The sequence below is a fragment of the Oncorhynchus masou genome, chromosome 18 (assembly GCF_036934945.1).
Source record: "Oncorhynchus masou masou isolate Uvic2021 chromosome 18, UVic_Omas_1.1, whole genome shotgun sequence".
Lineage (NCBI taxonomy): Eukaryota > Metazoa > Chordata > Actinopteri > Salmoniformes > Salmonidae > Oncorhynchus > Oncorhynchus masou.
This window is the reverse complement of record NC_088229.1, coordinates 20,949,662-20,973,433: the sequence shown is the minus strand read 5'-3', so window position 1 is coordinate 20,973,433 and position 23,772 is coordinate 20,949,662. Positions and strand designations below refer to the sequence as shown.

Genomic DNA, 23,772 nt, shown 5'->3' with positions numbered 1-23,772 from the left:
TGAACACAATTTTTACATATGCGTCTTAAACCAAGCAGACATACAGTATTTTGCCCCCTATTTCTCTCAAGAATGGTGCAAGACTGTACATTCCTTATAATGTCTGTTCGGTGTTGTAAAGTGTCTGCAATCTCAAGGTTTGGCACATGGTTAACTCTGCAGAACCCAAAGGTAGTTAGTTACTCAGTGTGAGAGAGGGGTCATTGGGGTAGGCCCCAGTTAACAAGACAAACTACAACAGAACACAAGAAACGCAGCAGCACAGGACACACATTAAATAGAAGAACTTACTATGAAATGTTGGAAAAGGAAGTTTGACAAGTAGTACCATACATGAAATTACTAGACCATGATGCTCAACCAATCAAATATACAGTAAATGATTTCAACTAGCTGAACGTTTAGTTTTGGAAGACTCTGACACATACAATTGATTAGGGGTTGATTAGATCCTTTCCTTTTTCAACTTGTCGAAGGTTCTCTACATGCTCATTGATTCCCAGATAATAAAAATACTTCCCCCTATTAGTCAGTAGAAGTATATATGACTTCCCACAGGGTTATGTTTAGATCTATAAATAGGACACAGATGTAGGATCTTCATTAAAGCCAGTTTGCTATAGCAGGAAAATAATCTTGCTGCAACAGGAAATGTGAATTATTATGTGGATTATAATTAATGGAATAATTTAGTAGGGGTTGATATATTTTTTGTTAGGGCAAATCAAGTCTGACATTTCAAAGTGGAAATTACAAACTTTAGAAGCCTTTTAAATACTCAAATACACTACAAGTTCGCATTTCCTGCTTAGCAGGAAAATTCTCAACAACAAAGGAGTGATCCAATTAGGATCTTACATCTGTACCACACTGCTCATATCCTGTAGTACCTTTCTAATCTCCAATACTTCCCTAAATTATTAGTCACCAAGTATTGCATTTTAACAACTTTCATCATTTTCAGCTCACACTTTTCCCCAATAACTTGATTCATCCCCTTTGAGAACAATCTTACACATATCTATGTGACATTGACTGTGAATAAGCTCCTTTTTCAAAAGTTACCCATGAACTGGGAAAGGGAAAGTGCAACTGAAGGTTTTGCACGCTCTTTTTTAAACTCATCTGAGCTTTTTCAAGAAGCAAATCGAGATCTCGTTAGATAAGCTATCAAAGTAAAACAGGAAGAACTGAATATTGTTACCAGACAGAGAAAATGTGATCAATTTACTTACATTGACTTGTCAGAGATCAAAAAGAGGTGTATTACAGTACGCAAGCAGATTGAGAATGACTTTTTAAATGCCAAGAAACTGCTAGAGGAGTATACACTTCTGTCAAACAGAATTCTGGCAGCTAACTTTGCAATATATCTGATAGCTGAATCAGCCTGATACCTGAAGTCACATGTCATTTCAGTTAAGTTTGACAATGTTTACATCACAAGACAGTTGTTGCAAAAGTCATCTGATGATGGAATCCAAATAAAACCAACTAACCTGAAAAATATGGTTAGTTCCACAAGTTTTAAAATAACAAAACAGGAATTTACCAGATGTCTTGCTCCAATAGTACACTCTTAGAAAAAAAATGGTTCTAAAAAGGTTATTTGGCTGGCCCCATTGGAGAACCCTTTTAGGTTCCAGGTAGAACACGTTTGGATTCCTTGTAGAACTCTCTGTGGACAGGGTTCTACATGGAACCCAAAAGGATTCTACCTGGAACCAAAAGGGTTCTACCTGGGAACCAAAACATTTTTGCTCAAATGGTCTTCCGATGGGGACAGCCAAAGACCCCTTTTAGGTTCTAGATAGAAAAAAAAGTGCTAAGAGTGTATGGTGACTTTGTATTTCATTGTTATTTTTGTGTACCACCTAGTTACAGTGAATGGGCCTTGGCTGTTGGATGTTCCAGCTGCATCTGTCAGCATAGCTGTGAAAATATAAGGTAAGTCAATATTGATACTTTTCGAAATGCTATCAGGCACATCCCAGAACATAATGTGACATTACATAATGTGTAGCCTTGAGATCAATAATAATATTAAATTGAATAACACATTGGACAAATGGTGACTGGATTCTCTTTTCTTTGACAGGTTCGGCTGCGCTTCCCAGGCCTACAGTATGTATTATCCCAGCTATCTGTGGGATACAGAACTGGCAAACCTCCACAAGCAGTATGACTGGACATTCAGCCCAGAGGCATTACGCTGTGATGTAGAGCCATCTGCACCAGACCTGAGAGTCTTATTGGCACTACTGTGTCTGGTGGGATACATCATGGTGTTTCTGGAGATCTACACCAGGAGCATCCTAAGGAAAGTGTCTGCAACCTTCTTCAAAAAGCAGTAGGAAAAGATCATTAATTTCTTATTGAAGAATACAGGTGAAACAGGACAAAAATTTCAACAACACTTTTTAATTTATGCTTTCTATGGACAACGGACCCACTCCAACCGGCATACCACACCAACAGTTCCACAGATGACGCAATCGCCATTGCACTCCACACTGGAGTCTACCACCTGGACAAGAGGAACAACTATGTGAGAATGCTGTTTATCAACTACAGATCAGTGTTCCACACCATGGTGCCCTCCAAGCTCATCACTAAACTCAGGACCCTGAGACTGAACACCCTCTGCAACTGAACCCTGGACTTCCTGATGGGCCGCTCCCAGGTGATGAGGACAGGCAACAACAAAACCGCCACGCTGACCCTCAACACGGGTGCCTCTCATGGGGGCATGCTTTGTCCCCTCCTGTACTCCCTGCTTACCCACGACTCCAACATCATTAAGTTTGTGGCAGGCCTGATCACCAACAACGATGAGACAGCCTATAGGGAGTAGGTCAATTGCCTGGCAGCGGTGCCAGGACAACAACCTCTCCCTCAACGTCAGCAAGAGAAAGGAGCTGATTGTGGACTTCAGGAAACGGAAGGCCGAGCACACCCCCATCCACATTGGCGGGGTTGATGTGGAACGGATAGAGAGCTTCAAGTTTCTCGGTGTCCAGATCACTAAGGAATTAACATGGTCCACACACATCAACACAGTCATGAAGAAGGCACAACAAAAGCCCCTTCCCCCTCAGAAGACTGAAAAGATTTGGCATGGGCCCTCAGATCTTCAAAAAGTTATACAGCTGCACTATTGAGAGCATCTTGACTGGCTGCATCACCTCTTCGTATGGTAACTGATTGGCATCCGACTAGAGGGAAGTACGTACGACCTATTAGATCACTGGGGCTGAGCTCCCTGCCATCCAGGACTTCTATACCAGGCGGTGTCAAACAATTGACTAAGACTCCAGCCACCCAAGTCATAGACGGTTCTCTCTGTGACTGCACAGCAAGCGGTAACGCTGCCTCAAGTCTGGAACCAAGAGGACCCTTTAGAGCTTCTACTCCCGAGCCATAAGACTGCTAAACAGTTAACCGAATAGCTATCCGTACTATCTGCATTGCACCTTTTTGGACTTACTCTTTTGACTCATCACGTATGCTACTGTTTATTATCTATCCTGTTACCTCAGTCACTTTACCCCTACCTATATGTACATATATACCTCAATTACCTCGTACCCTTGCACATCGACTCGTTACTGGTACCCCGTGTATATAGCCAAGTTATTGTTACTCATTGTGTACTAATTCCTTGTGTCATTATATTGTTTCTATTATTTTTCTCTCTACATTGTTGGGAAGGGCCCGTAAGTAAGCATTTCACTGTTAGTCTACACCGATTACTTGCGAAGCATGCGTGTAAAATGTGATTGATTTGATTTTGAAGCTTGACTTGCTGTTATTATTTGTAGTTTAGGGAGACCTCTGCTGTAGAACTAAATAACTGCGTTTAATGCTTTTCCCTGCTCCTGTTTTAAGTTCTTGCCATTATAATAGTTGTGAATTATTTTAGAATCTAAAAAAACAACAACTGTCAGCTGAGAGAATTTGTCGTTCACATTTTTCAATATTTCCAAATTCAACTGATTCTGTAATATACAAAATAGATTGGTAAAAACATAAACTCCAAAATGACACAAGCAGGCTTATCCCTGTGTTAAAATACAATCAATGAATCCAGTGCCAACATCCTGCCCTCCTTGATTCAAAGGGCCTGTTGTCAAGCCCTGGCCATAGAGAGGCTTTTTATTCTCTATTTTGGTTAGGCCAGGGTGTGACTAGGGTGGGCATTCTATGTTCTTTTTTCTATGTTTTTGTATTTCTTTGTTTTTGGCAGGGTATGGTTCTCAATCAGGGACAGCTGTCTGTCGTTGTCTCTGATTGAGAACCATACTTAGGTAGCTCTTGCCCATATGGGTTTTGTGGGTAGTTGCTTTCTGTTTTTGTGTCTGCACCAGACAGAACTGTTTCGGTTGTTCTCTTTGTTGTTTTGTCATTCAGTGTTCTGTTCTATTAAATAATGATGAACACGTACCACGCTGCACCTTTGTCCTTACCTTCTTCCACCAACAGCCGTTACACCTGTTGAGGACAGGGCATCCTGTTATTGAGTCACAGTAATATGACCTTTCTCCTGGTTGTGGAGCACCACTTTATGCCCAGACTGCCTCCTCAACAATACACTCATGTGACCATGTTTATAGACTAAATAAATACCATACAACCCCAAGTGTTTTCACTCAATCTTTTATATTGTAAAAGGTTGACCCTTTAAAAGATGTTGATAAAACACATTTTATTTCCCGCTTGAGGAACAGGACCATTTATGACTATTTCTTACTGCAAGGAAGAACTCCACAATCCACAGACGACAGTTGGTTTGATGTCTACATAGCCTCACTAGGTGTCACTAAGTGCATTTGAGATGCTTTTATGGCACAAGTAGGCTATGAAAAACACTCATTATACTCTTTACATGATCATAAAACTCAATGAAAATCTGTGTCAATAAACCATTTTTACAATTACATTTATTAGACTCAGATTCATGTTCAGAGGGGAAATATTTTGGCACAGTCTTACAGTATGACATTACATGTGCACAAATTAATTAATAAAATAATGTTTTAAAATACACATATAACAAGCATGATTATTGTTTTAGTGTTTTGGTATTACTGTTTATTTCTGGTCAATAATGGTTTAGATTGTGTAAAACTTATTTTCATATGACACATAAAACTAATTTAAAGTCTCTCTGAGAGCAAAAACTGTTTCTGTAACTCTTGAACTTATGTTGGAATACAAAAACTGTTTTAATTTGTCATATATTAGAAAGGCTTCTGCATTTTTATCAGCACATTACTTTCAACTCCCAGAAGGCATCAGAAGGCTATTTTAGCCAGAGTATTAATATAATGCCTGTTCATCTATTTTTAATCCAGCCATTTTGTCCCTTTTCATTTTTTTGTCATGTTTACCCCATCAAGACTTTGTCAAGATAATATGCTTTGCTGCTGTGAGGCCTGGAAAAAAACTTATAATTCCTATAATTTCTCTTGTCATAAATCTTTGGTTCTGTACCAAAATAAAAATAAAGTGAATCAATTGTATAATATCTTGCCTGTAACTTTATCTATTGATTCTAATCCAAGCTAGCATACAAGAAAAATGGCACTAATTAAGCATTTTGGGAAATGTAAAACGAGCTTTGTCAAATGGGGTGATTATGAGAGACCCATGGTCAAAAGTGATCTGCCTGAGCAGTGTATTTGTACATTACATTAGCCAGCATTACACTGGCTAAAATAGCCTTCTGATGCCTTCTGGGAATTGAATGTAATGTGCTGATAAAAATTAAAACAGTTTTTGCATTCCAACATACGTTCAAGAGTTACAGAAACAGTTTTTGCTCTCAGAGAGACTTTAAATTAGTTTTATGTCATATGTAAATAAGTTTTTACACAATCTAAACCATTATTGACCAGAAATAATAAACAGTAATCATGCTTGTTATATGTGGATGCAACAATCGTTTTTGTGTGTGTGTGAATTTTACCCCTTTTTCTCCCCAATTTCGTGGTATCCAATTGCTTAGTAGCTACTATCTTGTCTCATCGCTACAACTCCCGTACGGGCTCGGGAGAGACGAAGGTTGAAAGTCATGCGTCCTCCGATACACAACCCAACCAAGCCGCACTGCTTCTTAACACAGCGCACATCCAACCCGGAAGCCAGCCAGCCGCACCAATGTGTCGGAGGAAACACAGAGGAAACACCGTGCACCTGGCATCCTTAGTTAGCGCACACTGCGCCTGGCCCGCCACAGGAGTTGCTGCACGATGAGACAAGTATATCCCTACCAGCCAACCCCTCCCTAACCAGACGACGCTAGGCCAATTGTGCGTCGCCCCACGGACCTCCCAGTCGCGGACGGTTACGACAGAGCCTGGGCGCGAACCCAGAGTCTCTGGTGGCACAGCTGGTGCTGCAGTACTGCGCCCTTAACCACTGCACGACCCGGGAGGCCCTGATGCGACAATCTTTGACTTAAGGAAAGCAACCAATCAGAATTAGCTCTGTCCACTCACTGACAGAGTAGGGCTGGAGTAGCTGGAGTATCCTACTCTCTACCAGACGAGGTCTGCTAGATGATGAGGTTGGCTGAGTGCTGAGGGGCTTCAATTAGTAAGATATGTTGTGTTTCAAATGGTATTAATTTGTGGATGTCCATCATCCATTTAATTTGTTATGAATTATCATGGCCTCTAAACCTTCAAGCTGCATACTGGACCCTATTCCAACTAAACTACTGAAAGAGCTGCTTCCTGTGCTTGGCCCTCCTATGTTGAACATAATAAACGGCTCTCTATGCACCGGATGTGTACCAAACTCACTAAAAGTGGCAGTAATAAAGCCTCTCTTGAAAAAGCCAAACCTTGACCCAGAAAATATAAAAAACTATCAGCTTATATCGAATCTTCCATTCCTCTCAAAAGTTTTAGAAAAGGCTGTTGCGCCTTCCTGAAGACAAACAATGTATACGAAATGCTTCCGTCTGGTCTTAGACCCCATCATAGCACTGAGACTGCACTTGTGAAAGTGGTAAATTACCTTTTAATGGCATCAGACCGAGGCTCTGCATCTTTCCTCGTGCTCCTAGACCTTAGTGCTGTTTTTGATACCATCGATCACCACATTCTTTTGGAGAGATTGGAAACCCAAATTGGTCTGCACGGACAAGTTCTGGCCTGGTTTAGATCTTATCTGTCGGAAAGATATCAGTTTGTCTCTGTGAAAGGTTTGTCCTCTGACAAATCAACTGTAAATTGAGGTGTTCCTCAAGGTTCTGTTTTAGGACCAGTATTGTTTTCACTATATATTTTACCTCTTGGGGATGTTATTCGAAAACATAATGTTAACTTTCACTGCTATGCGGATGACACACAGCTGTACATTTCAATGAAACATGGTGAAGCCCCAAAATTGCCCTCGCTAGAAGCCTGTGTTCCAGACATAAGGAAGTGGATGGCTGCAAACTTTCTACTTTTAAACTCGGACAAAACAGAGATGCTTGTTCTAGGTCCCAAGAAACAAAGAGATCTTCTGTTGAATCTGACAATTAATCTTTATGGTTGTACAGTCGTCTCAAATAAAACTGTGAAGGACCTCGGCGTTACTCTGGACCCTGATCTCTCTTTTGACGAACATATCAAGACTGTTTCAAGGACAGCCTTTTTCCATCTACGTAACATTGCAAAAATCTGAAACTTTCTGTCCAAAAATGATGCAGAAAAATTAATCCATGCTTTTGTTACTTCTAGGTTAGACTACTGCAATGCTCTACTTTCCGGCTACCCGGATAAAGCACAAAATAAACTTCAGTTAGTGCTAAATATGGCTGCTAGAATCCTGACTAGAACCAAAAAATGTGATCTTATCACTCCAGTGCTAGCCTCCCTACACTGGCTTCCTGTCAAGGCAAGGGCTGATTTCAAGGTTTTACTGCAACCTACAAAGCATTACATGGGCTTGCTCCTACCTATCTCTCTGATTTGGTCCTGCTGTACATACCTACATGTACGCTACTGTCACAAGACGCAGGCCTCCTAATTGTCCCTAGAATTTCTAAGCAAACAGCTGGAGGCAGGGCTTTCTCCTATAGAGCTCAATTTTTATGGAATGGTCTGCCTACCCATGTGAGAGACGCAAACTCGGTCTCAACCTTTAAGTTTTTACTGAAGACTCATCTCTTCAGTGGGTCATATGATTGAGTGTAGTCTGGCCCAGGAGTGTGAAGGTGAACGGAAAGGCTCTGGAGCAACGAACCGCCCTTGCTATCTCTGCCTGGCCGGTTCCCCTCTTTCCACTGGGATTCTCTGCCTCTAACCCTATTGCAGGGGCTGAGTCACTGGCTTACTGTTGCTCTTTCATGCCGTCCTCATGCGTCACTTGAGTGGGTTGAGTCACTGATGTGATCTTCCTGTCTGGGTTGGGGCCCCCCCATTGGGTTGTGCCGTGGCGGAAATCTTTGTGGGCTATACTCAGCCTTGTCTCAGGATGGTAAGTTGGTGGTTGAAGATATCCCTCTAGTGGTGTGGGGGCTGTGCTTTGGCAAAGTGGGTGGGGTTATATCCTTCCTGTTTGGCCCTGTCCGGGGGTATCATCGGATGGAGCCACAGTGTCTCCTGACCCCTCCTGTCTCAGCCTCCAGTATTTATGCTGCAGTAGTTTATGTGTCGGGGGGCTAGGGTCAGTTTGTTATATCTGGAGTACTTCTCCTGTCTTATCCGGTGTCCTGTGTGAATTTAAGTATGCTCTCTCTAATTCTCTCTTTCTTTCTCTCTCTCAGAGCACCTGAGCCCTAGGATCATGTCTCAGGACTACCTGGCATGATGACTCCTTGCTGTCCCCTGTCCACCTGGCCGTGCTGCTGCTCCATTTTCAACTGTTCTGCCTGTGGCTATGGAATCCAGACCTGTTCACCGGACGTGCTACCTGTCCCAGACCTATTATTTGACCATGCTGGTCATTTATGAATATTTGAACATCTTGGCCATGTTCTGTTATAATCTCCACCCGGCACAGCCAGAAGAGGACTGGCCACCCCTCATAGCCTGGTTCCTCTCTAGGTTTCTTCCTAGGTTTTGGCCTTTCTAGGGAGTTTTTCCTAGCCAACGTGCTTCAACACCTGCATTGCTTGCTGTTTGGGGTTTTAGGCTGAGTTTCTGTACAGCACTTTGAGATATCAGCTGATGTACATAGGGCTGTATAAATACTTTTGATTTGAATTACAATTCGTATAATGTGTAAGGAATTTGCAAAATGTATGATATGTTACAAATGACTAACTTTAGCTGAGCTAGGGGTACGGGTTAGTGGTTAAGGTTAGGGTTAGGAGTTAAGTTAAAGGGGGGGGGGGGTGCATCATCAATATTAGCTGGTCTCAATTGCCCAAAAGAAGACATAAGAAGAACCCTGCTTATCTTCATGATAAAAACAAGGGACATGTTTCCAGCATTTACGCAACCATTGTGTACACACTTCATAGTTGGGTAATTAATATTATATTGTCATTGCTAGTGATAGACAGGGCTGAGTTGTAGTCTATAATTTTACCGTGGTTAACTGCTGGGTTATCATCACCTCGCATAGTCACAGTCATAGACGTTGATAACGTTACATAGGAACAAACCTAATCAGATGGCCCAAAGCAGCAGTAAGGACACTGCACCATTTGATGTGTGGCTGAATAATGGAGCTGGAAAGAGAGATAGAGTGATAGAGAGAGAGACAAAGAGAGAGAGAGCGGGAGAGAGAGAGGGAGAGAAAGAGGGAGAGAGAGAGTGTTCAGAGATGAGGGAGTAGTACAGCATCACTGAGAGACCAAGTAGTCCTTTCACTACTGTCTCTGTGGATATCAGCTAGACTTGGTGAGTTATGAAGCTTAGACCATTCCTAACCATGGTCGCTAAACTGCCTATTTTCAATTATTTTAATTGTTTATATTGCTCTTTCATTCATTTCAAATGTATTTGTCATCGCACATGATGATTGACTGATATGTGTATCTTATTGTGAAACAAAATAATTGGTTCACTATAACTTTTATATATTCTGGGCAATCTTGGAATCATTTGTATCTTAATTCTGTTCCACCTCAAGGCAAATTAAAGCAGACGAAATGTGCCAACTCAAGTAAAACACCATGGAGAATACTAATGACACCTCTCAAGATGTCATCAATTTCACACAGAATGAAGTTCTGATTAATATGCCACAGAACTCCATGAAAGTACAAGTTATAACAATTGTTCTCACACTTCTAATATGCGGAGTTGGGATAGCGGGGAATATAATGGTGGTGTTGGTTGTGCTGCGCACCAAACACATGATGACCTCTACTAACTGTTATCTTGTCAGTCTGGCTATTGCGGACCTTGTCGTCCTTTTAGCGGCAGGTTTACCTAATATTTCAGAAGTAGTCGACTCTTGGATATACGGCTACGCTGGGTGCCTTTGCATCACATACCTGCAATACCTGGGTATTAATGTATCATCCTGCTCCATCACAGCCTTCACCATTGAGCGCTACATTGCTATCTGCCACTCCATCAAGGCGCAATTTATTTGCACTGTGTCTCGGGCGAAGAGGATCATTTCTTTTGTGTGGATTTTCACCTCGCTTTACTGCATGATGTGGTTGTTTTTAGTGGACACGAACGAAACTGTCTACGCCGATGGGGTGTTGGTCAGCTGTGGCTACCGTGTCTCAAGAAACCTCTACATGCCAATTTACTTTCTAGACTTATCTTTGTTTTATGTCCTCCCTCTGATTGTGGCTGTTGTGCTGTACGGTCTCATCGCAAGGATTTTATTCATGAGCCCCTTGCCAACCAATCTCAACGGCAATAGTGAAGGTTCTATACACCAGGGACGCTCCAGCAGCACAGTCAAGGTGTTGGGCAAATCAAACAAGGGTGCAGTGACGTCAAGAAAACAGGTAAACTCATCAGATCAGGAGGATAGTAATAAATGCTTCATAAAGGCTTCTAAATTGACAACAGTGTACAAAATGTGTTCACAGTAATAATTTAGGCTACAGCATTTGACAGTGTATCAATGTAGTATGGGATTACAATAATCCTAACTGGACACATCATGTGGGCGTACTACTTGGATTGTAATTCAAGAGAGGGAGGATAGATCACAGCAGGCTCATAGTAATGGTTTCAAAGTCCATGGAATTCTGTTATTATCACCTCTGTTTACCATCATTAGACTGTTCTACACTACAACAGAAAAACACTTTTGTTTTTGCAATTTGATTTGCGGGCATAAAGTGCCTTTCATCAGTCAATTTTTGAAATAATAATAATAAGAATTTAAAAAACAACCAGCAACATTTGAGTCAAATATCGCACCGTGCATTTTTCATTTTGTTTGCCCTGTGCCTCATAATTTAGGTTACTAAGATGCTTGCAGTGGTGGTGATTATTTTCTCCCTGCTCTGGATGCCATACCGGACGCTAGTGGTGGTCAACTCTTTCATGGACCCACCCTACCTCAACACATGGTTCCTGCTCTTCTGTCGCTTATGCATCTACACCAACAGTGCCATCAACCCTATCATTTACAACCTGATGTCTCAGAAGTTCCGTGCCTCCTTCAAAAAGCTTTGCAAGGGCAACGGACTAGACCCAGAGAAGGTTACCAAGTACAATGTGCCAGTGTATTACAGTGTCATGAAGGACTCTTCCCGTGAGAGTCCTGAGCAGACAGAGCAGGAGGATGTCAGCAGCTATGGGGACACTGGTGGAAAGAGGATCAACTTCACAGATAAGTGTGGGAACACCGGCACTATGTTCAGCGTTGCCTGATAGACGGACAAAATCGAAATAAGTTATTTGTGTAAAGTGAGGTTTTATAAAGTGAATGTGATGTAATTATGTTGCCATGTGTCAAAAGTCAGTAGGCTACTACCCACCTTTTCTTTTTACATATACTTTTTTTGTAGTTTACTTGTATTTACTGTTGGAATATATTGTACAATTTACATTTACATTTACATTTAAGTCATTTGGCAGACGCTCTTATCCAGAGCGACTTACAAATTGGTGAATTGGTGAATTCACCTTATGACATCTAGTGGAACAGCCACTTTATAATAGTGCATCTAAATCATTTAAGGGGGGGGTGAGAAGGATTGCTTTATCCTATCCTAGGTATTCACCTCTGGCCTGCTCGTTCATCCACCTCTGGCCTGCTCGCCTCCCTACCATTGAGGAAGTACAGTTCCCGCTCAGCCCAGTCAAAACTGTTCGCTGCTCTGGCCCCCCAATGGTGGAACAAACTCCCTCACGACGCCAGGACAGCGGAGTCAATCACCACCTTCCGGAGACACCTGAAACCCCACCTCTTCAAGGAATACCTAGGATAGGATAAGTAATCCTTCTCACCCCCCCCCTTAATGATTTAGATGCACTATTGTAAAGTGGCTGTTCCACTGGATGTCAGAAGGTGAATTCACCAATTTGTAAGTCGCTCTGGATAAGAGCGTCTGCTAAATGACTTAAATGTAAATGTATTCCTTGAAGAGGTGGGGTTTCAGGTGTCTCCGGAAGGTGGTGATTGACTCCGCTGTCCTGGCGTCGTGAGGGAGTTTGTTCCACCATTGGGGGGCCAGAGCAGCGAACAGTTTTGACTGGGCTGAGCGGGAACTGTACTTCCTCAGTACTAGGTACTGTATATCAGTAGGGCTGACTACTAGGTACTGTATATCGGTAGGGCTGACTACTAGATACTGTATATCAGTAGGGCTGACTACTAGACACTGTATATCAGTAGGGCTGACTACTAGATACTATATATCAGTAGGGCTGACTACTAGACACTGTATATCGGTAGGGCTGACTACTAGACACTGTATATCAGTAGGGCTGACTACTAGATACTGTATATCAGTAGGGCTGACTATTTAATAGTCTGATGGCCTTCAGATAGAAGCAGTTTTTCAGTCTCTCGGTCCCAGCTTTGATTGCACTTGTACTGACCTCGCCTTCTGGATGATAGCGGGGTGAACAGGCAGTGGCTCGGGTAGTTGTTGTCCTTGATGATCTCTATGGCCTTTCTATGACATCGGGTGCTGTAGGTGTGTCCTGGGGGGGCAGGTAGTTTGCCCCGCTGATTTCCTGACACCACACTCACAGAGCCCTCAACTCCTCCTTGTAGCCTACTACTGTTGTGTCATCTGCAAACTTGATGATTGAGTTGGGGGCGTGCATGGCCACGCAGTCATGGGTGAACAGGGAGTACAGGAGGGGGCTGAGCACGCACCCTTGTGGGGCCCCATTGTTGAGGATCAGTGAAGTGGAGGTGTTGTTTCCTACCTTCACCACCTGGGGGCGTCCCGTCAGGAAGTCCAGGACCCAGTTGCACAGGACGGGTTTCAGTCCCAGGGCCTAAAGCTTGATGATGAGCTTGGAGGGTACTATGGTGTTGAATATTGAGCTATAGGTATTGAACAGCATTCTTACATAGGTATTCCTCTTGTCCAGATGGGATAGGGCAGTGTGCTATTGTGTGATGGTGATTGCATCGTCTGTGGACCGATTGGGGCGTTAAGCAAATTTAAGTGGGTTGAGGGTGAAAGGTAAGGTAGGAAGTGATATGATCCTTGACTAGTCTCTCAAAGAACTTCATGATGACAGAAGTGAGTGCTATGGGGCGATAGTCATTTAGTTCAGTTACCTTTGCATTCTTGGGTACAGGAACAATGGTGGTCATCTTGAAGCAAGTGGGGACAGCAGATTGGGATAAGGAGAGATTTAATATGTCCGTAAACACACCAGCCAGCTGGTCTGTATATTCCCCCTCAAGCCGCCGTGGTATCGGCTTGAGGGGGAATATACAATCTTATAGCACAGCCCAAACCTCAGAATCTCTAATTAAAAACCCATTACCTGCTTGTTAAAAGACATTAAGTCACCCAAACAATCTAAAAGATTGGCTGTAGAACTCCTTGATTGTTCCTTGGAGACTATCCTGGGTTTAATCTTTGCATTTATCAGAAACACTTCAATACTACATTGTTTCAACTCATTCTTACTCAGTAACTGCTTCCGCAAACAATTTTTTTTGTTTACTCAACTTTTATATTGAAAAATTTGTTGGCCCAAACTTAGCTCCAACTTGAGAAAACGTAGGCAAAAATTCTGTCAACTAGAAATTATTGTTAGGTCATCTTACCTAAAAAAATGCTGTGGAACTAGTTGTGACAAACAAACAGAGCTTTTAACGTACAATGTTTTCAACTTACATATTTTACATTGTGATATACATGATTACATTGTGCATGTTCATTTGTGCTGTAATTTATATTCAACATGGGATTTGACCTCATAACATCTTGCTTCACAGCATTCTTATCTTCCTGCTATGTAGTCACAACCATGCCTGTGTCAATGACTGATTTCACCTCTATTGCTACACTTTGCAATTCAAAGTAAATCTCAATTCAGTGTACTTTTAAGTACACTCAAGGAAAACAATTGTATTTATCATAGTGATTAAGGAGTAGCATTAAAACAGAGTAATATCCCTCACCAGCATAAGACAACTATACAGAAAAAACTAAAATTGCTGAAATAAGTCAAATCAAACCAACGATGAGAGAATAGTCAGATAAACTGATCATTTGCACAGACTTGGTGGTATAAGAGGAAGATCGGAATGCCATGAACCAAGAGTTTGCTTGTGAGTTCAAATCCCAGGTGAGGACATGTTGAATAAGAATTACTGTATCAATGAACATGCACAATGACATCATGTATGTCAAAGTGTATCAAATATGTAAGTTGAAAACATTGTATGTTAAATGCACTGTGTGTGTGTGTGTGTGTGTGTGTAACTAGTTTCACAGTCCTTTTTAGGTAAGGTGATACGGTCCGGTATGGCGTTTCCGCTAAATAAATAGTGGGGGCACACCTTACTAGTAAAATATGTGCCTATCACAATAATTAAAACAAAATGTCAAGAAAACTGTAAGCTATTACACCATTATTTTTCATTACCATGTCAGAGGCATGAAAAATGAGCGAATGGACTTGAAAACTGGTGGTATAGCAGCCTGCACTCAAAAATGTGATGTGAATAATGAGCGAATGGACTTGAAAACTGGTGGTATAGCATCCAGCACTCGAAAATGTGATGTGAATAATAAGCGAATGGACTTGATAACTGGTGGTTTAGAAGAAGCATGCACTCCAAATTGTGTTGAGTAGAGTGGCCGAAACTGAGACCTGCGCAGACAGCAGTGGCACATCAATTCTGGCCTAATGACAATCCCCAAATGTCATCACACTTTTTGGTGTTTGGTCTCTTTCTATTCACCACTGTTTGGAGGCTGGAAATATGTTGCGAGTGGATGAACGTGCACTGGTAGCCTAGTAAAGAGCCTTTTGCAGTGACTGTTTGAGAATCAGAGGAAAACATTATGACTGGTTGTATTAATGCCTTTAATAAAAGGTAATACATTAAAAAATTAAATGATACATCTTTATTTCTAGGCCCACATAGAGCCTATTGAATTAATAGGGATTCTATAGTGTCATCCGAAAGTACAAATACACCCTGATTTATTCCACATGTTGTTGTGTTACATACAGACTGAATTGAAAATGTATTAAATTGTTGATTTTGTTTCTCTCACCCATACACACAAATACCCCATAATTACAAAGTGAAAACATGTTTTTAGAGATTGTTGCACATTCCTTGAAAATGAAATACAGAAATATCTAATTTCCATAAGCATTCACACCCCTGAGTCAATGCATGTTAGAATCACCTTATGCAGTGAGTACAGCTGTGAGTCTTTCTGGGTAAGTCTAAGAGCTTTGCACACCTGGATTGGACAATATTTGCACATTATTCTTAAAATAATTATTCAACCTCTGTGAAGATGGTTGTTGATCATTGCTAGACAGCCATTTACAAGTCTTCCAATGGATTTTCAATCCGATTTAAGTCAAAACTGTAACTAGGCCACTCAGGAACATTCAATGTCATCTTGGTAAGCAACACCATTTTATATTTGGCCTTGTGTTTTAGGTTATTGTCCTGCTGAAAGGTGAATATGTCTACTAGTGTCTGTTGGAAATCAGACTGAACCAGGTTTTCCTCTAGGATTTTACCTGTGCTTACTGTAGCTCTACTCCATTTATTTTTATCCTAATAAACTCCCAAGTCCTTGTCGATGACAAGCATGCCCATAACATGATGCAGCCACGCTGAAAATGCTTGAAAATATGATGAGTAGTACTCAGTGATGTGTTGGATTTTCCCAAAACATAATGCTCTGTATTCAGGACAAAAAGTTAATTTCTTTGCCACATTTTTTGCAGTATTACTTTTGTGCCTTGTTGCAAACAGGATGCATGTTTGGGAATATTTGTTTCTGTAGTCTTCCTTCTTTTCACCATTTAGGTTAGTATTGTGGAGTAACTACAATGCTGTTGATCCATCCTCAGTTCTCCTATCACGGCCATTAAACTCTAACTGTTTTAAAGTCACCATCGGCCTCATGGTGAAATCCCTGAGCGGTTTCCTTCATCCCTGGCAACTGTTTTACTCCTGAACTTATTTAGGCTTGCCATAACAAAGGGGTTGAATACTTATTGACTCAAGACATTTCAGCTTTTAATTTTTCATTCATTTGTAAACATTTCTAAAAACATAATTCCACTTTGACATTATTGGGTATTGTGTGTAGGCCAGTGAATATTTCTGAAGGCACTGTATATGTAATTCTATGATTAGGCCCATCCATTTATTTGATGCGTGCACACATAGGAGGTCCCGTACCAGGAAGAAATTAAATCTACTTACACCCCTGCATATGAGACAAGTTGAGCAAACAAATCAGTATTAGAATGACAGAATTGTTGCCTACGTTTTCTCAAGTTGGAGCTAAGTTTGGGCCAACTACTTTTTTTTGTTCAGGTAACACTTGGAATAGTTGAGTCAGTTGAGTAACCCCCCAAAATGAAACCAGTTACTTAATAACAATTGGTTGAAGCAACTAGATTTTTTTTACAGTGTAAGAACAGCAGGTGGATGGACTGGTTAATCAAACAATAACAATAATTGATAAATTAAGAACTAGGGAGAAACACCAGAGACTGCGGTCTCTGTGTTAAGGACTGCTATTATAGAGTAATTTCTGAAGAGAATAGACTTGAATGTCAGGTTGAATGTCACATGACTTATATTGTCATAAAACAATGTAAATTGCAGGTCCGTTTGATATTGGCTTGTTGGCCACTTGACACCACTGAAACTATTGTGCTCATCACACTGTACAGTATCTGTTTAAGTCTGTATATGTTGAAGCATGTAAATCTGTGTAAAATGTGAAAGTGTTTATGATGCAATGTATTGTAAATATACTCCATATAACCTTTTAGCATTTTCAAATACAGCATTTTCTCAAACTGTGTGTAGCAATGTTTAGAAATGTCATAATCATAGCTCTTTGGGGACTTGATTTTTGTGATTAATTATAGTAATTAACTGAATTAAAGGTTACCAACCAACATGATTTTGTCCAATATTTCTTGTAGAAAAACAACAACAACAAGTTAGTGATGACTGGGTATGGTGTTAGAAAATAATACATTAATCAGAGAAACATTCCCTTTTAGTTTGCATCGTGATGCCCCACCTTCCCTTCACCAGAGTCTGTTAGTTTGACAGTAATGCTGTGCTTGGTAAATAGTGGAGCTGTCAGATCGCATATTTATACCGCCAGCTCTGCTGCGCTCCCAACAGTGCTCCAGATGCTTGCCAGCCAATGAGGTGACAGGTCCAACTACAAGCACACCGTCTTCTCACACGGCGTCAGTGATGACCTAGTGATTCATAAACAATGGAGGTGTATCCACACTACAACAAACATTCATTTACATTGTGTTCTGCTGAATCTAATGAATATTTATTGTTACAGTACGTCCACTCTCCTGTTTCCTAAAAATAAAATACAAATCTGCCTTTAGATATTTTTTCGTAGGATTCTGGATTAGGGGCTGAAGAGATCTCTTCCAATCTCCCATATAATATCTTCCTTCTTTCTCATCAAGCTTTACATTTAGAGCCATAGAGCGTTAATTTATACTGTTCATCATCTCTTTTAATCCCCCTGGTGCTATGAGCTGCTTTCTTAGAAACCAAGATGCCTACCTAAAGGTTTTAAATAAAATACAATTTTATTGGTCACATACACATGGTTAGCAGATGTTATTGCGAGTATAGCAAGATGCTTGTGCTTCTAGTTCTGACAGTGCAGCAGTATCTAACAAGTAATATCTAACAATTGCACAACAAATACCTAATGCACACAAATCTTAGTAACGGAATGGAATAAGAATATCTAAATATATGGATGAGCAATGTCAGAGCGGCATAGGCTAAGATGCAATAGATAGTATAGAATACAGTACTTTTATTTACAAAGCAATTTTGGGTTTACTACCTTTTTATTTGGGCATTTTTATTGTTCAGAAATGTGGTGGGTCTTCTCTTTGTTCGCTGGACTTTATCCTGCTAACTGTTCCAAATGTCCCAACTGAATTTGGTAAAAGGGCTTTTACGAAATCTGCGCCATCGTCTTGGAACGCCTTACAAAATACTTTTAAACTGGAAGAACTTGTATCGATTGGTATTTTTAAATCACTGATGAATGATCTTGAGACTGATTCCCTGACCTGTCAATGTTTTTAGTTAGCTGTTTTTGATTTTGTTATACTCTTGTGAATTCTATGGTTTTTACTAGATTACTTGTATTTTTTCATGTTGTTTGTCTGTAATTTTTGTAATGACTTGGTGCTGCCTATGTAACGGATGTGAAACAGCTAGCTTAGTTAGCGGTGGTACGCTCTAAATAGCGTTTTAAGCTCTTGAAAAAGAGATTTTAAATCTCAATGAGCCCTTCCTGGTTTAAAAAAAAAAAAAAAAAGATATACAGTTGAGTCGGAAGTTTATACATACACCTTAGACAAATACAAATGATTCACAATTCCTCACATTTAATACTCGTAAAAATTCCCTGTCTTCGGTCAGTTAGGATCACTACTTTATTTTAAGAATGTGAAATGTCAGAATAATAGTAGAGAGAATGATTTATTTCAGCTTTTATTTCTTTCATCACATTCCCAGTGGGTCAGAAGTTTACATACACTCAATTAGTATTTGGTAGCATTGCCCTCAAATTGTTTAACTTGGGTCAAACATTTCAGGTAGCCTTCCCAACTGGAGATGCCATCACAAAGCCCTGACCTCATAGAAAATTTGTGGGCAGAACTGAAAAAGCGTGTGTGAGCAAGTAGGCCTACAAACCTGACTCAGTTACACCAGCTCAGTCAGAAGGAATGAGCCAAAATTCAACCAACTTATTGTGGGAAGCTTGTGGAAGGCTACCCGAAAAGTTTGACCCACGTTAAACAATTTGAAGGCAATGCTACCAAATACTAATTGAGTGTATGTAAACTTTTGACCCACTGGGAATGTGATGAAAGAAATAAAAGCTGAAATAAATAATTCTCTCTACTATTATTCTGACATTTCACATTCTTAAAATAAAGTGGTGATCCTAACTGACCTAAGACAGGGAATTTTTACTAGGATTAAATGTGAGGAATTGTGAAAAACTGAGTTGAAATGTATATGGCTAAGGTGTATGTAAACTTCTGACTTCAGCTGTAAATACCAAATGTCATGGCCCCATGTCCAACGGTAAAAATCTTATAGACCTGGTGTAATATGGTTTGAACATCTGAACGTTTGAACATCATGAAGAACACTCTGGCCTTAATGGCCATGTACTCTTATTATCTCCACCCGTCACAGCCAGAAGATGACTGGCCACCCCTCAGAGCCTGGTTCCTCTCTAGGTTTCTTCCTAGGTTCCTGCCTTTCTTGGGAGTTTTTCCTAGCCACTGTTCTTCTTCAGCTGCATTGCTTGCTGTTTGGGATTTTAGGCTGGGTTTCTGTATAGCACTTTTTGAATGGCTTTTAAAAAAGATGGAGAAAAATCTACTGACGGACCTTATTGATCCTTGAGGCAAATTTGATCTGCATGAGGATATACACCTACATACCAAGCTTCAAGTATCTAGGTGAAAAGGAGTGATGTATATTAGGGTTTAAGTGAGACTGCTTGTAACAGCGCCCTCTATAGACCAATTGGCGCCATTCTTTTTGACCAAGTTACTTATGGCTTATAGTTTCTCTATGCAAAAAAAAATATCAATCTATACTTAAATTATTTGACCAAGGGAAAGTAAATAATACGATTTCACAGAATAACAATAGTTTTCACAGTTTTGCTGATTACCCCTAATTAAAGAGAGTATCTAATCACATTGAATGTATTTACATCTCTGTTCAGTCTGCTCTGAGGTGCATATGAATAAGGGATAGTCCAAATATTTAAAGTGGTCTCATCTCCCAACTAAACTGAACATTTAATTATTGGTATAGGCTACTTGTGTCTTTCAGATGACTGGCAAAAAAAGAGGCACAAATGTCATTGGCTTAGAGACAACTGAAGCGTATATCAAATCAGATTGTATTGGTCACATGCGCCGAAATCAACAGGTGTAGACCTTATAGTGAAATGCTTACTTACGAGCCCCTAACCAACCGTTCAGTTTTAAAAAATACAGACAAGAATAAAAGAAAAAAAAGTAACAAATGACTAAAGAGGAGCAGTAAAAAATAACATATACAGGGGGGGCGGGACAGAGTCAATATGTGGGGGCACCAGTTAGTTGAGGTACTATGCACATGTAGGTTGAGTTAATTAAAGTGACTATGCATAGATGACAACAGAGAGTGGCAGTGGAGTGGAGAGGGGGTGGGGCAATGCAAATAGTCTGGGTAGCCATTTGACTCGATGTTCAGGAGTCTTATGGCTTGGTGGAGAAGCTGTTTAGAAGCCTCTTGGACGTAGACTTGGTGCTCAGGTACCGTTTGCCGTGTGGTAGCAGAGAGAATAGTCTATGACTAGGGTGGCTGGAGTCTTTGACAATTTGTAGGGCCTTCTCTGACACCTCCTGGTATAGATGTCCTGATGGCAGGAAGCTTGGCCCCAGTGATGTACTGGGCCGCACGCACTACCCTCTGTGGTGCCTTGCGGTTGGAAGGCCGAGCAGTTGCCATACCAGGCAGTGATGCAACCAGTCAGGATGCTCTCGATGGTGCAGTTATAGAACCTTTTGAGGATCTGGGGACCCATGCCAAATCTTTTCAGTCTCCTGAGGGGGAATAGGTTTTGCCGTGCCCGCTTCACGACTGTCATGCTGTGCTTGGACCATGTTAGTTTGTTGGTGATGTGTACACCAAGGAACTTGAAGCTCTCAACCTGCTCCACTGCAGCCCCGTTGATGAGAATGGGGGCGTGTTCTGTCCTCTTTTTCCTGTTGTCCACAATCATCTCCTTTGTCTTGATCCCGTTGAGGGAGAGGTTGTTGTCCTGGCACTACACAGCCAGGTCTCTGACCTCCTCCCTATAGGCTGTCTCGTTGTCAGTGATCAGGCCTACCACTGTTGTGTCATTGGCAAATTTAATGATGGGTGTTGGAGTCGTGTCTGGCCGTCCAGTCATGAGTGAACAGGGACTACAGGAGGGGGCTGACCACTGAGGGGTCCCCGTGTTGAGGATCAGTGTGGTTGATGTTTTGTTACCTACCCTTACCACCTGGGGGTGGCCCGTCAGGAAGTCCAGGATCCAGTTGCAGAGCGAGGTGTTCAGTCCCAGGGTCCTTAGCTTATTGATTAGCATTGAGCAGCACTGAGCTGTAGTTAATGAATAGCATTCTCAAGTAGGTGTTCCTTTTGTCCATGTGAGAAAGGTCAGTGCAATAGAGACTGCATCCTCTGTGGATCTGTTGGGGCGGTATGCAAATTGGAGGGGCTCTAGGGTTTCTGGGAAGGTGGTGTTGATGTGAGCCAAGACCAGCCTTTCAAAGCACTTCATGGCTACAGACGTGAGTGCTACGGGTCGGTAGTCATTTAGGCAGGTTACCTTAGTGTTGGGCACAGGCACTATGGTGGTCTGCTTAAAACATGTTGGAATTACAGACTCGGACAGGGAGAGGTTGAAATGTCAGTGAAGACACTTGCTAAATTGGTAAGCACATGCTCGCAGTACACATCCTGGTAATCCGTCTGGCCCTGCGGCCTTGTGAATGTTGACCTGTCTAAAGGTCTTACTCACATCGGCTGCGGAGAACGTGATCACACAATCTTCCGGGACAGCTGGTATTCTCATGCATGTTTCAGTGTAATTTGCAATGAATCGAGCATAGAAGTAGTTGAGATCGTCCGGTAGGCTCGTGTCACTGGGCAGCTCTCGACTGTGATTCCCTTTGTAGGCTGTAATGGTTTGCAGGCCCTGCCACATCCGAAGAGCGCCAGAGCCGGTGCAGTACAACTCGATCGTTGTCCTGTATTGATGCTTTGCCTGTTTGATGGTTCGGAGGGCATAGCAGGTTTTCTTATAAGCTTCCAGGTTAGAATCCCGCTCCTTAAAAGTGGCAGCTCTAGCCTTTAGCTCAGTGTGGATGCTACCTGTAATGCATGGCTTCTAGTTGGGGTATGTACGTAAGGTTTGTTGGGACGACGTACGTACGGTTGGGACGACGTCATCAATGCACTTATTGATGAAGCCAATGACAGATGTGGTGTACTCCTCAAAGCAATTGAGGAGAAACAAACAGTGATTACTTGCCTAAGTCAATAGATATTGACCAAGTTGGCCAAATCAAACCGTTCCATATCGAATAATAGAATGGGTTTTCAGACAAGGCTGGCTCGGAGACCAGGACAGGTAACCTATTCAAGCCCAGAGCAGTTGATGCAGAATGACAAATCATTGGATCATGAATAGGATACTTTAAAAATATATATATATATTTTTTTTTACCCATTTTTCGTGGTATCCAATTGTTCAGTAGCTACTATCTTGTCTCATCGCTACAACTCCCGTACGGGCTCGGGAGAGACGAAGGTTGAAAGTCATGCGTCCTCCGATACACAACCCAACCAAGTCGCACTGCTTCTTAACACAGCGCGCATCCAACCCGGAAACCAGCCACACTAATGTGTCGGCAGAAACACCGTGCACCTGGCAACCTTGGTTAGCGCGCACTGCGCCCGGCCCGCCACAGGAGTTGCTGGTGCGCGATCAGTCAAGGATATCGCTACGGGCCAAGCCCTCCCTAACCCGGATACATTTAACGATACATTTAATTTGCATATTGCCATGCGACAGCAACTGGAGTTACTTGAAAGCATCAACAAGCACAATCAAGTTGAAAAGGTAGACACACAGTATAGTATGCTTTGGTATGATATCATGGCCAATGGTGCGAGTGTAGCAAGCTGTAGCATTTATAATTAAGCTCTTTAGAAACAATTAACAGTGTTTTACTTCTCTAGTGTCTCAAGGTTGATATATTTCTATTACCAGGACATTTATATTCTAGGGTTTATTAGCATTACAGTGCTTATTTGATGTGGGAGTTAAACGAGTGGTTGTTATGAGACAGCCTGAGATTGACAGTGCTGGGCCTCTGCTTTTATCCCGTTACCCAGTAAAGTAACGGTGCGTGTGGCTTGGGTGATCTGCCTACCGTTCCACCCTTTCTCCATAAGCATGTGGATCAGAGGTTGCCTCTTTCTATCAATCGACAGAGAAAATCTTATACCAATTCTGGATGAAAATGGTTGTCATCCAATTCATTAATATTTCAATCCTGTGTTATCATTGCAACCCAGATTTATTGAACACCAGTCACATTTTGT

General features: G+C 41.5%; 1 protein-coding gene and 1 pseudogene across 1 annotated transcript; both read left to right on the top strand.

The window, feature by feature from the left end:
* Positions 1–1,067: 1,067 nt before the first annotated feature.
* On the top strand, positions 1,068–2,424 carry LOC135559323 (osteoclast stimulatory transmembrane protein-like; annotated as a pseudogene).
* A 7,693-nt stretch (positions 2,425–10,117) lies between these two features.
* LOC135503643 (thyrotropin-releasing hormone receptor-like) lies at positions 10,118–11,789 on the top strand. Its single transcript, XM_064921798.1, has 2 exons — positions 10,118–10,912; positions 11,376–11,789. Exons 1-2 carry the CDS (start codon positions 10,118–10,120, stop codon positions 11,787–11,789), a joined length of 1,209 nt encoding a protein of 402 aa, XP_064777870.1.
* The last annotated feature ends 11,983 nt before the right edge of the window (positions 11,790–23,772 follow it).

Excerpts from the sequence above, each read along its gene's own strand:
- LOC135503643 (XM_064921798.1), top strand. The coding sequence starts at position 10,118 with ATGGAGAATACTAATGACACCTCTCAAGATGTCATCAATTTCACACAG. Across the intron at positions 10,913-11,375 it reads CAGTGACGTCAAGAAAACAG|GTTACTAAGATGCTTGCAGT; the intron begins GTAAACTCATCA and ends CTCATAATTTAG.